This window comes from Canis aureus, chromosome 5, assembly GCF_053574225.1.
Source record: "Canis aureus isolate CA01 chromosome 5, VMU_Caureus_v.1.0, whole genome shotgun sequence".
Taxonomy (NCBI): domain Eukaryota; kingdom Metazoa; phylum Chordata; class Mammalia; order Carnivora; family Canidae; genus Canis; species Canis aureus.
In genome coordinates, this window is record NC_135615.1 from 68,178,975 (window position 1) to 68,193,321 (window position 14,347).

At 34.5% G+C, this 14,347-nt stretch overlaps 1 protein-coding gene across 5 annotated transcripts in view; it reads right to left on the reverse strand.

Annotated features, from left to right (window-relative positions):
* The window catches only part of PHKB (phosphorylase kinase regulatory subunit beta), a 220,795-nt gene that overhangs the window by 123,892 nt on the left and 82,556 nt on the right, over nt 1–14,347 (reverse strand). For all 5 annotated transcript variants that reach the window (XM_077898542.1, XM_077898540.1, XM_077898543.1 and 2 more), the window contains one exon: nt 6,690–6,805. In XM_077898542.1, coding sequence (XP_077754668.1) covers nt 6,690–6,805 — 116 coding nt within the window. The remainder of the gene's footprint in view (nt 1–6,689; nt 6,806–14,347) is intronic.

Genomic DNA, 14,347 nt, shown 5'->3' on the forward strand with positions numbered 1-14,347 from the left:
ACCCAATGACATACTTCCTGAAAGAAAAGGATTTTACTATGGTTGTAATGGATGTTCATGAATTATTTAGTGATAAAAATTCATATAATGAAGGACAATGGATGGATAGTTGCTTCTATCATAACCTAATGACCAGTCCATCAAAAATGATTTAAAAAGGCTAAGTAGTTACTTTAAACAACAAGAACTATATGAAAAAAAAAAAAAAAAAAAAAAAAAGGACACTAAAAGCATCTTAAACTGAGTAAAGTGGCGTTTTGGTGGTTACTTGTCTTATATTTGTGTGATAGCTTTCCTTATTGGAAAAGCCAAGAGAATAGAACATAAAACCATTAAAAAAATCTTGAAAAAGGTTTAAATTTTTTGCTTCTATGATCTTTTTTATATTGCAAATATAAGACTTAACAAAGTTAAAAAAAATTATGCTGTTAAGTGTAAAGTTCTATTTAGGAGTCAATGTTTCAAAAACTTATCTTTCCATTTGGGCATGTATCTATATTACTAAGTTATTACATAATAATTTTTCCTTTTTGATTCCCAATAACCAAAACAATTCAAGGTTAGGTTTGAGATTCAATCATATCTTATAAGACACCTCTCTTCTCCAAAATAAAGAGCTTTGGTTTAAAGAGATTAAATGAAGCCCCGAGGAGTAGGAATAGCCCTACATAAATGAAGAGGAGGAAATATATATATGTATTTTAAAGATTTTATTTATCTATTCATGAGAAGAAATATATTAATATATTAAGATTAAAATACCTAAATTAAACTTAGAGAGGCTGAGAAGACTACTTGGATATCTAACTCTGGGAGTTAAGCATTAGTGCTACAATAAATATGTACCAAATTATATATGCAGTAAAATGCAATTAAATCAAATAATAGGATTTTTAAATATATAGGAACTTACTAAAAGACTTAGAGACTGACAGGAGAAAAGAGAACTATCTAATATAGTTCTAAACACCCTAGCAGAAACTGAAAGCATGTTGCTTGTGGAAAATAGGGTAACAGAAAAAAAACAGGAGAACTAGGAATGGTTAGGAAACACTTTAAGAGAATCACTGTAAGCTTAGAGCAATAGACCCTTTTACTAAAGCCCTGAAAAAGGTGAGGCTGCTGCTAGAATGGGGTTCAGATAAATGTAATGAGATCACTTTTTACAAAAAACTTTTGGAGTTTATCTAAGAAATACTAAATAATTAAAGAATTTGAATTGCAAGAGATACCAGCAAACCTGGGGCTGAAAAGGGCAGATGGGAAAGGGACTGACCGAAGCATTAAGCTGAATCAAACTTTAGCGATTACTTAAAGATATCCTTAAAAACTTACCAAAATTTCACCAAGATTGTAATTGTACATCCTGCTGTTATTTCAAACTTTAGGAAACTTTTTAAGACTTAAATTACAGCATGAAACAGTTGAAACAACTTTCCATTTGGAGGCCAACCACCTGGAATCCAGTTCTAGCTCTACCATTTAGCGATTTGTATTATTTAAGGTGTGTGTGTGTGTGTGGCAGGGGAGAATCACAAAAACTTCTAAACTTTAACTTTTTCCTGTATAAAAGGCAGTAATATGTTCCCCATGTGGCCTAAATAAAAAATATTCTGTAACTGTACAGAGCCACGAATTGCAATTATTAAAGAACAGCTGAGCTTGGGTGCTGAAGAGGGAGTCTCTGACCTCAGAATACTACATGCATGTGTACTGGGGGTCCAGAGGTGGTAGCCTTCTTTGATCAAGGTATAGCTTAGAAGGGATGTGTGCAGTGTGGTAAGGAAAGGAAGAAATATTTATCAAGCTAGCCACTTTGGCCAAGGCCTAGTAAGCACCAACGAACTTGTTAGACTATGCTCTTTTTCTGACCCCTGCTAAGAAAGCTGTATAGCCCAGAGCTGAAGAGAGGGGAAAAATAAAATTAGAAGACAAAGAACAAATGCGTACTCACAGGAGGACTTATCATATACTATTTCAGTATGTCTATGTCTGAAATTATGAGAACTGTTTAAGGATAGAACAAGGATAATGTATTAAGTAGTAAAGATCACATCCAACTAGGAACAGATAGTTCTGGGATAGAGAGTCCCTGGTTAGTGGCAGGCCTACATCCTACTGCCCACGCGTACATACAGGCTAGGCTACCAGCCTCCTACCAGCCTCAGTGTTGTCATCACTGAGTCCATGAGTACCATGAGGCTCAGTTCTCCTGTAGTTTCAAAACAGACCCTTTTGACACCAGACATGATACATCCAAAACATGCTTGTGGAGATCTGAGTTCAGAAATGTTTGGGGGAAAAAAAGCTTAAAGTTCTTTAGAGAAACTGTAAAGTGATACACCATAGAAAATTAGGAAATCAAAACAAAAAACAAAAAACAAAAAAAAAAAAGAAAATTAGGAAATCAATATTAAATGTGTAAAACCCATCATCCAAATTTAAATGGCAAACTTCATTTCCTAACCATTTGAATAAAACTGACCACCACAAATTAAGATTGATTTTCCATGTAAAAATAGCAAAGAACACCACATAATGATCTTCTGAGTTCTGAAAGAAAATATTTAATGATTCAATGTAAAGAATGACACCTTAGGTACATGAAAAACATGTTGGAGCCTCTGTGTTTGTTCACTGGGGACATTCTAATACCCTCTAGACCCTCTAAACCCTTTCTAGGGTTAATGGAAACTTTTACCCAAGGTTCTTCCTGAGTTGACTACAGTTTTTGTAAAGAGAAAAACCCCTACTCCAAATATTTTATAATGAAAATGTCAGTGGTTCACAATGGAATATACTAAATGGTTATTACAATCAGAGAAGGGGCTGATAAATCATAAATACAGAAAAAGTACATTTTCAAAAATCACCTTTTCTAATTAGATCCACTTACTTTCTTATAATTTGACTGATAATCTGGAGTGTCAAGAACTCAATTTGAATGATGGCTGAAAAATAACTTCCTATTTATTTTCCTATTTTTAGTATTGTCAGAATTTAATGCCTGAATTGAACTTACCTACAAATCATTTCACTACTTCAAGGACTTCTTCCCTGATTGCTACTATTCCACTCTATATTTCAAAATGTCTCATATAAATCATAAAACTTATGGGAAAATGTGCATAAATTAGTTTCCCAGAGTTAAGAGAAAAATCCTCTTTGTTTCAATGACTGTTAACATATTCTGAAATGTGTGAGTACACTTGGATTCTAGTGCTTACTTCTGCCCAGGTATTCAAATGATTTGTATATATTAGCTCTATCATTACAACAACTTTATAAAGTAGAAACGATTATTGTCTTCATTTTGTAGATGAGGAAACTGAGGCATGGGGATATTATATAGCTAGTGATCTAGGGCCAGTTTTCAGCTTACTGAGTATCTTATATTGGCTTGATTTTTTGTGTATGTTTAGTCCTTCTATTCAAAAAAGTATATCCTCTTAACCAGTATTTCCTAAACTGTTTCTCTAGTTCATTTAAGTCCCAATGATCTAAGTTGACCTATAGATGATACCCTTTAAATCTTAAATCTTTTAGTTTGAAAATGTCTAGACTAGTTAACTGAGCTATACTTTTCATTTTTAATTCAAGTATAATTAACATACAGTGTATTATGTACACATAATATTGTACTATGTAATATTAAGTATATTACACATACGGTGTAATATTAGTTTCAGGTGTACAATACAATGACTCAACAATTTATATATTACTCAGTACTCATCAAGATACTCTTGGGGCACCTGGGTGGCTCAGTCAGTTAGAGATCCGACTCTTGATTGTGGCTCAAGTCATGATCCCAGGGTTGTGAAATCCAGCCTTGCATCAGGCTCCATGCTGGACATCAAGTCTGCTTAATATTCTCTCTCTCTTTTCCTCCTCCCCTCCCCTCTCCTTCTCTAAAAAAATAAAATAAAAAAGATATGTATACTCTTGGGACACATGGCTGGCTCAGTTAGTCGAGCATGCAACTCCTACACTCAGGGGCATTAATTTAAGTCCCATGTTGGGTAGGGAGCCTACTCAAAACAAAAATTAAAAATAAAAAAAAATAAAAGATATGTGAACTTTTAATCCCCTTTATTTGATCCATCCCCCAACCACCTTTCCTCTGGCAACCACCAGTTTGTTCTCTGTATTTACGAGTTTAGGTTGTTTGTTGTTTTCTTTTTCTCTTTTTATATTTATTTTGTTTGGTAAATTCCTCATATGGCATTTGTCTTTCCCTGCCTGACTTATTTCACTTAGCATTATACCTTCTAGCTCCATTCATGTTGTTATGGCAAGATCTCATTCTGTTTTATGGCTGAGTATTATTCCATTATATATGTGTGTATATATAATATATATTATTCCATTATATATATTCCATGTGTATACATATATATAATATATATGTAATGGAATACATACATATATAATATACATAATGAAATACATACATATATAATATACATAATGAAATACATATATATATAAAATATACACACACTATATCTGCTTTATTCATTCATCTATTGATGGGACACTTGAGTTGCTTCCATAGTTTAGCTGTTGTGTACAATGCAGCAATAAACACAGGGGTGTACATATCTTTTCAAATTAGTGTTTTCATTTTCTTTGGGAAATATCCAATAGTGGAAATACCCATTGGGTAATTTCTGGAGGAACCTTTATCTATTCTCTATAATGGCTCACTATAGGGCTCAGTTTGCATTCCCACCAACAGCACATGATGGTTATTTCTTTTCACATCCTCATCACTTATTTGTGTTTTTGATTTTAGCCATTCTGATAGGTATAGAATGATATCTCATTGTGGTTTTAATTTGCATTTCCCTGATAGTGAGTAATGTTGACCATCTTTTCATGTTCCTATTGGCCTCTACAGGTCTTCTTTGGAAAATGTCCTTTCTAGTCCTCTGCCCATTTTTTAATCACATTCTTTGTTTTCTTGATGTTGAACTGTATAAATTATTTATATATTTTGGATATAAACCCCTCATCAGATAGGCCATTTGCAATATCTTCTCCCATTCTATAGGTTGCCTTTCTGTTGGTGGTTTCCTTCACTGTGCTTCTCCCTCTGCCTGTCTCTGCCTCTCTGTGTCTCTCATGAAAAAATAAATAAAATCTTTAAAAAAAAAAATACTGTCTGGGTTATCTTCTAGGAATTTTATGGTTTCAAGACTCACATTAAGGTCTTTTTTTTTTTAGATTTTGTTTTTTTTTTAAGATTTTATTTATTGATTCCTGAGAGACACAGAGAGAGGCAGAGACACAGGCAGAGGGAGAAGCAGGCTCCCCACGGGGAGCTTGATACGGGGCTTGATACGGGACTCGATTCCAGGACCCCTGGATCATGATCTGAGCCAAAGGCATATGCTACTGCCAGGTGCCTCATATTCAGGTCTTTAATCCATTTTGAGTTTATTTTTGTGTACAGTATAAGAAATTGGTCCAATTTCATTCTTTTGCATGTTGTTGTCCAGTTTTCCCAACACCATTTGTTAAAGAGACTGTCTTTTTTCCATTAATATGTTTTTGCCTCCTTTGTTGCAGGTTAATTGATCACATAAGTGTGGGTTTATTTCTAGGCTCTCTATTCTGTTCTATTGAGCTCTATTTTTGTGCCAGTACCATATACTGTTCTGATTACTATAGCTTTATAGTATATCTTGAAATATGCAATTGTGATACCACTAGCTTTGTTCATCTTTCTTAAGATTGTTTTGGCTATTTGGGGTCTTCTGTAGTTCCATACGAATTTTAGGATTAATGTTCTAGTTCTGTGAAAAATGTCATTGGAATTTTGATAGAAATTGAATTAAATCTGCAGATTGTTTTGGGTAGTAGGAACAGTATAACAATATTGGTTCTTCCAATCCATGATCATGGACATCTTTCCATTTGTTTGCGTCATTTTCAATTTCTTTCATCACTGTTTTATAGTTTTTGGAATATAGGTCTTTTCGTTTCCTTGGTTAAGTTTATTCTGAGGTATTTTATTTAGGTGTAATTGAACTATACTTTTCAGTTAAAAAATAACCTCCCAGGCATAAAATTTGGATATTTGAAAGGTGCAGTCAGTCACTAAAGTTATTTCCCTAACCTTAAGGAGTAAAGGAAATCCATACACCACTAACATCAGTCATCAGCTTATTTTTCTTTAGCAACCCCACTAAACCAGAATGCAAGATGTTTATCACACTTCCTACAGGAAACAATAAGTTAGGTTTTATATGAAGAGTGTGAATACCTGGTTAGGATAAAAAAGTCAGCTCTACAACATGGAAAGAAATTTTATGTGCAATGTACATACATTTAGTGTCAGGCAATTTTAATGTATTTGATCTTCCAAATGATGTCATTTCAAAAAGGAGAAAGAGAAACAGTTGGTTGAGCAGGAAGGCCAAGCCTTGGACTGGAGGCTTATATACATGTACTGATACCACGGGAAGTTGGGAAAGATACCCTGTTTTTTTCTTCCATCTGTTTTGGGGCACTGAGAGTAGCCTCTTGCTTTAATTTTAGGCAAATTTCATCTGCATCATACATAGGAAAAAGGGGATGAAAACTAACATAGAAATCACAGTTGCAACCTAATACAAATTCCACACATTTAAATTTTAAAAATTAAAAAAAAAAAAAAAACCACTCAGAAATCAGCCAATTACCTTGAATGTAGCTCTGTGCTGCCATTATTATATTTGCTTCCTCTTTCCCAGACACCAAAATCGGGTACACGGTAAACTCTTTCTACACAAAATACAAGGTTCTGAATAAAAGAGACCTAAAAGAAAAGAACATAAGGATATGCAGAATAACAGGATCTTTAGATACTGATAAGAGCAATTAGATTATCATTTGAATTCCAATTACACACTTGCTACCAACACTTTCTTAACATGTTCAAATTCCTATGATTATTATATTACTATGAATACTGTCATACCTGGGTTTTCTAATATAAAGCCTAAAGTGAGAACCTAACATACAATACAAAAATAAAATTTAATTCCTGTCAATGCTCCAACTATAATTTTTTAGCGACGTATCTATTACTGTTCATGGAAACTGGGTATCCTGAGAATTAAGAAAAATATATTGTTTTATACTAGATAATATTTATCTGAAGTATTCATATGAAATGTTAAATAAGTCTAAAACCTTGGAGATAAAGAGATATTTATCAGTTCTGAGTCAGCCCATTAACTCACTCATTAGATTAACCTGGAGTCTTAAGTCTATTAATCCTGGAATCTAATGTCCTTCTGGTCTTTCCTACAGTTATCGATATCAATTCTTACAAACTCAAAGCTTATGATAAGAGATGAATTCCAACCAACAGCCCAAGAGTCACAGTTTCCTTATATATATTTCAGACAACTGATGAAATTTAAACTCTCAAAAGTAAATATAGAAAGCAAATAACAAATAACCCATAACTTCCCTACCCAAGAGTGAACCATCATATAACTACAGTAAACTTTCTTTTTACTTTGAATATTAGTGAGGGTCTCCTCAGCTTTGTCAATTTCTTGCTAACTTGCCTATATACCCTAAGGAAATGTGCCTGTAGAAAAATCCTGGTCCATCTTCACAAAATCCAGGATCCTCAGCTTTTCTATTGTCTTTAGAGTTATTTAGGATTCTATAATACATACAGAAAATACTTTATACATTGTCAAGTCTTCAAGTTTAAAGATTTGAAAACTTCTAAGTCCTCCTTCCTTTCATAACAAACTTCTTAAGTATATGATCCATATTCCTGTTTTTTCCTCCTCTTAGGAGGATTTGAGGACAGTGTTAGGCCCAAGTAAGGCAGTCTGCTCAGAATGCCTAAATGGTATAATAAAAGGTGGGTGGAAAGGCATTTTTGGCTAACAGGCCCTGTGAGGAAACCTAAAATACCATTTACATTCTAGTTTCACAAATAAGGACCCTGGAAATTGCCATTCCATTCCATCCTAACAAATAAAAAGCTAAACAGACTGAAAAATTAACAACTTTTCTTGTATTCATAAGTGGTGGTGGGGGGAACACAGAGCATACTGCTCCCCTAAGACTAGAGAGACCCACAGGTGAATACAGGCCAATGGCTTCCTGGAACAGAGACTCATGAGCGGAAGTTACCTTGGGAACCAGTGCTGGGGTGGTAAAACCTGAACTGTGATTGAACTGCTAGAGGCTCCATTAAAAATTGAGTTAAAACTCTGAGAGTTAACATCTCTAGGAGGACCTAGTCATAAGGAGCTCCCCACAATATTGAGATTTATTGGCAAAAACTCCACCAGGTTCCCATAGAAAATGTCTTAGGAAAATCCCCCATGGCTTTCAGCAGGGGAAGTAGAAAAGAAACCATTTTGAAATAAAAAGTATCCGTGCTTTCTAGAGTTCATGTTATGCTAGTTCACTTTTACAGAAGACCTACATTACTACCTGATTTCACTACCTGAAAGAAATCCAAAGAGGATTTTCATTAAAAAAAAAAAAAAAAAAAAAAAAAAAAGCTGTTACTGTACTAATGCAGGTTTTTTGTAAAGGCAAAGTGATGTAATTCAAACTTCCAGAAAGTGGGGATAATAAAAGGTCTCATAGGAACACTCCACTTTCAGATTGTGGGGGAAGTCTCTACATTGAAACACTTTGTTTTTTTATAACAAGGCCTCACCTCTGTTATGGCCTCCCACCTCTGGTTAACTGTGGGAAACAGTTAACCAGATCTTGACCTACTGGGGTATTAGACCCTAACTGACCTGGGGAAGGGAAATACCTAATTTCAGCCAGCTCTAGCCTTTCACATGAGGATGAGAAATACTCAACTCCAGCCTACTAGAACTATCTTATCTTGCCTAAGGGGAGAAGAAAAAAAAATGAGATATACTTGTGAAGTTCACAGTCCAGAGGCATAGGCTAACTAAAAGACTAGACCTAACCATAGGATTACAGAATGTCTTGCTTCCTTCCCCTCGTATCTCACCACATTACTGAAGGCCTATTTATAACCATTCCTTTAATAGTACATCATGTCCAGCTATCAAGAAAGAATTACAGGTCATATCAAAAAGAAAAAAACCTCACACAATTTAAAGAGACACAGTAAACATCGGCCCTACACGTAACGGGGATGTTGGAACTACCAGACTAGATTTAAAAGAACTATGACTAATATGATATGGAATCTGTTGAATCAAGTAGTAGTAAGCAATGTAACCAGAGAGATGGAAATCCTAAGAACAAACTCCTCAAAAATGCTAATATAAAAAAATACTATAAATAGAAATGTAAAATGACTTTGATGGACTTATCAGAGACTCAACACAACTGAGGAAAGAATCTCAGGTAGAGGCTATATATACAGAATCCTTGAAAACTGAAAAGCAAAGAAACAAAGATGAAGAAACACAGAACAGAATATTCAATGTAATATTAAATAGGCATATAATAGGCATATCAGAATGAGAAGAAAGACAAAAAAGGAACAAAAGAAATATTTCAAACAATAACAACTGAGAATTCCCTCAAATTAAGTCAGATACCAAACCACACATACAGGAAGCTCAGAGAAAACTAAGTAGGATAAATGCCTGAAAAAACTATACCCCAGCACATCCTTTTCAAATAATAAAATATCAAAGATAAAGAAACCATCCAGAAAAAAGTCAGAGTAAACAATCACCTTACCTACAGCACAACAAGGCTAAGAATTATATTCAACTTCTTCTCAGAAACATCCAAGTGAGAAGAGAATGAAATACTGAAATCAGTGTTGAGACAAAAATAAAACTATCAACCTAGAATCCTGTACCCTGGGAAATTATCCTTCAAGAATGAATGAGAAATAAAAATGTTTTCCGGTAAACAAGTTGAGGAATTTGTTGCAAGTAGGCCTGTCTTGAAAGAAATGTTCAAAGTTCTTTAGAGAGAAGGAAAATAATATGACAAACTCAGATCTAAATAAGTGAAGGTGGGGATGTCTGGGTGGCTCAGCAGTTGAGCCTCTGCCTTTTGCTCAGGGCATGATCCCAGGGTCCCGGACCAAGTCCCTCATTGAGCTCCCTATGGGGAGCCTACTTCTCCCTGTGCCTGTGTCTTGGTCTCTCTCTCATGAATGAATAGATCTTTAAAAATAAGTAAATAAATAAATGAAGGTGAATTAAAAATTTTTATTTTTATTACTCTTAATGGATCTAACAAATAATAGTTTGTCCAAAATAATAAACAGCAACAATGTAATTGATTATGTACATTTATATCTATGTGTACGTTTATACATAAGTGAAGATGAGTAAAAAATGAGTAGTGCTTTACTTTAATGACAGCAAAGATACAAGAGCTGAGAGGAAGGAATTAGGGTTGTTATTATAAAACACCGCACACAAAGTAGTACAGTGTTATTTGAAAGTGGACATGGATTAACTGTAAATGTATATTGCAAACTCCAGGGTAATAAGTTAAAAAAATAAAAAGAGGTATAACTGATATGCTAAGAAAGGAGAGAAAACAGAATCATAAAGTCTCAATTAAAACCACAAAAGGCAAAAAAAGACTGGAATACAAAAATAAACAACAGGGCAACAAATAGAAAACAGTAACAACTATGGTAGAGAGTAATCCAACTATATCAAGAATCACTTTATTTTTTTTTCCCCAAGAATCACTTTAAATGTCAATGGCTTAAATGCACCAATTAAAAGACAGAAATTTCAAGGTTGGATCAAAAAAACATGACCTAACTATATATGTTGGCTATAAGAAACCAACTTTAAATATAAAGACACAAATAGATTACCAAGTAAATGAATGGAGGAAAATATACCATGATAACACTAATCAAAAGAAAGTTGGAATAGCTACATAATTTCATTTTTGGTTTTTTTGTTTGTTTGTTTGTTTGTTTGTTGATGGGCAGCAAAGCAAAATTTATTGAGCAATAGTAAAGTGATAGTACAAAGCTCCTGATGAGGGAGGGGACCCAAAAGGGTTGCCCAACAATTTCAGATAGAACACACCTCAAGGTAAGTAAAGTTACCAAGGGTAAAGAAGGGAATTACAGAATTCCAAAGGAGTTAATTCTCCAAGAACACATAAGAATTTTTAATGTGTATGCAATTAACAGAGCATCAAACTATGTCAAGCAAAAACTAGCAAAATTGGAAAGAGAAATAGATTAATTTGCTATCAGGGTTAGAGATTTAAACACTCTTCTATCAGAAGTAGGTAGATCCAACAGCCAGAAAATTAGTAAGGACATATTTGAACTCAACAACACCATCAGTCAATTGGAAACAATTGACACCTATAGATTAGTCCACCCAACAACATAAAAATACACATTCTTCTCAAGTTTACATGGAATATTCACCATGAAAGAACACATTCTGGGCCAAAAAATACACCTTAACAAATGCAAAAGAATATATACCATACAATGTCTTCTCCTAGACCACAATTGAATTAAACCTGAAATCCATAACAAAAAGGTAACGGGAAAATCCCCAAATATGTGGAGATTAAACGCCATACTGCTAAAAAACAAAAACTAAAGAAAAAAATCTCAAGAGAAATTTAAAAATATTTTGAAATGAAAACACAACTTTTAAAAATTTGTAGGACACGGGATCCCTGGGTGGCACAGCGGTTTAGTGCCTGCCTTTGGCCCAGGGCGTGATCCTGGAGACCCGGGATCGAGTCCCACATCGGGCTCCCAGTGCATGGAGCCTGCTTCTCCCTCTGCTTATGTCTCTGCCTCTCTCTCTCTCTCTGTGTGACTATCATAAATAAATAAAAATTAAAAAAAAATTTGTAGGACACAATGAAAACTATGTGTACAAGGAAATGTATAGCACTGAATGGATATTTTAAAAAGAGATCTAAAAACAATAATTTAAGATTCCACCTTAAGAATATTTGTAGTTAATAAATATATTAACGGCAATGCTTTAAGACTACATAAATTGTTTCTCTTCAGATTTCACCCAATAATTTTAGCTTCTGTCAGTAAATCTTGTTTATAGTAATTATTACTATAGTTCTTGCCTAAAGGTTATTTTCTATTTCCCTATTTATACTTTTATTTATTAATTGGAATTCTACTGTAACAAATGTTTTATGTGACACTGTTGCAATGAACATCTTAGTATGTTTCTAAAAAAGAGCTTCCCAACCATTTTGACAACATAGCACACACAGATCTAGTATCTATACAACACACTTAAGTAACTGTCCTGGAAGGTGGCATACATGCCTTTGGAATGAAGGACTCAGTTCTTGGGCCTATCTGTAAGCTGCCTGTGGTATCATAGCAGGAAGGCTCTGATCTAGGATACATATCTGAAAGTTGAATTGCTAAATTGTAGACTAAGTGCACTTTCAACTTCACTAGATGTTGTCAAAGTGCCCTCCATATTTAAAAAAAAACTCGTGACCAAGTTCTGGCCAATAAGATTAGGCCAAAGTCACAAGGTCAGTCTTCTAGAAACTTTTTAAAGTCCCTTCTTTCCCAATTCTCACTTACTAGTGTAAACATGATATCTAGAAGAATAGCGCCTTTATATGATTATTTGGATAAATGTCCCATGTTAAAAATGGCAGAATTGGAGAAAAAGAAGTCTATATCCTTGATGACACTGATCAGTTATTTTAAAGCCCAGGCCTTACAATCTCCAAAAATGTTGGTAAATGAAATAAAACTTGTATCTGTTGAAACCACTCTTTGCTGGGTTTTCTAATAGTTGTTGCCAAATGTAACTTATATGTTAACCATGACTCATTTCACATTTTCATTTTTCCACCTTTCCTCTTTTTCTGCTCTCCCCCTGCCAACTGGAGTTGGTTTGAAATTTAGGATTTTAAAACTTCCCTGCCCACTCAATCAAAAGTAGTATATTTGTCATTCTCTATCAGACCATGCCATTTGAATTTGCTACATTGAACCTTATCTTTTTCCTATTTTGCTGATTTTTACAACTAAAATGTAATTTCTACAAGGCAGGAGGTGCCTTGTCTGTCTTCATCACTCAGTATGCCTAGTGCCTAGAATGGTAATTTCTATAAAACAGCAACCCAATCAATTTGTTGAATGAATGGTTAAATGACCTACAAATGTTTTTAAAAGAATTTGATTTTTCATACTACCTCTGTCAAGTTGTATAAAACTATAGCAACCTTATAAAACTTACTGGGGAGTTTTCCTTGTTTTATCATTTAGGAATTACCTCTTCCTTTAAGCTTTGGTAAGATCTGCCTATAAAACTAGCCAAACAGTTCTTTTTTTGAAGAAGTTAAGGGGGAGTGGAAAGATTTTGGACAATTATTTTTGTCAAAGACTATGGATCATGCATTCCTGAGGTGAGAACTACTTCTCGGAAGCAAAAGAAAAAGTCTTAGATATTACAATAGGGTGTGGCCCTGGAATACTCAACTCTACCTTGACAAAAATCTTATTCCCTAATTTTTCACATTACAGAAAACTTATTCTCCCCCCATCTTGAGGGTAACAACAACAATAATAAAAAGATTAAGAAACACCATAACATAGGTCTATTTTATTTTTCTATTTCTTAGGTTAGTAACTGTATTAGTTTGCTAGGGCTATCAGAGTAATATACCCAAGACTGGTATTGGTTTATTTTCTCACAGTTATAGAGGCCCTATACTAAGATCAGGGTGTCAGAGGTTTGGTTTCTTCTAAGGCCTCTTTCTTTGACCTACGGGTGGGCCACACTCTTGCTGCTTTGTCCTCACATGGTTTTCCCTCTGATCCCCTGGTGTCTCTTTGCATGTTCCAATTTCTTCCTCTTATAAGAACACTAGTCAGATTGTATCAAGGCTCACCCTGTGGGCCTGATTTAAACTTTTCCTCTTTAAAGGCCTTACTCCAAATACATCTGCAACAATCCTATTTCAATATAAGACCACACTTTGAGGTATAGGGGGCCTTTGGGTTTTAACATATAAATTTGTAGGAAGTGGAAAGGGGACACAAATCATCTTATAGCAGTAACTTATGATTTTCCTAGAACACATTCCATTTGTGATCATTTTGATATTTATTGCCAAATAATTTCTTATGGTATATTCTCTCTCTTTAAATATCTACTTATTTGTAGGTATATTCTCCTTTTCATTCCTAATATTGTTCATCTGTTTAAATATTCCTTTTCTGTTGGGCAAGATTTGCTAAGAGATTGGTTTAACTTACTAATCTTTAAAAAAATACAGTTCTTGGGGATCCCTGGGTGGCTCAGCGGTTTGGCGCCTGCCTTTGGCCCAGGGCACGATCCTGGAGTCCCGGGATCGAGTCCCACGTCGGGCTCCTGGCATGGAGCCC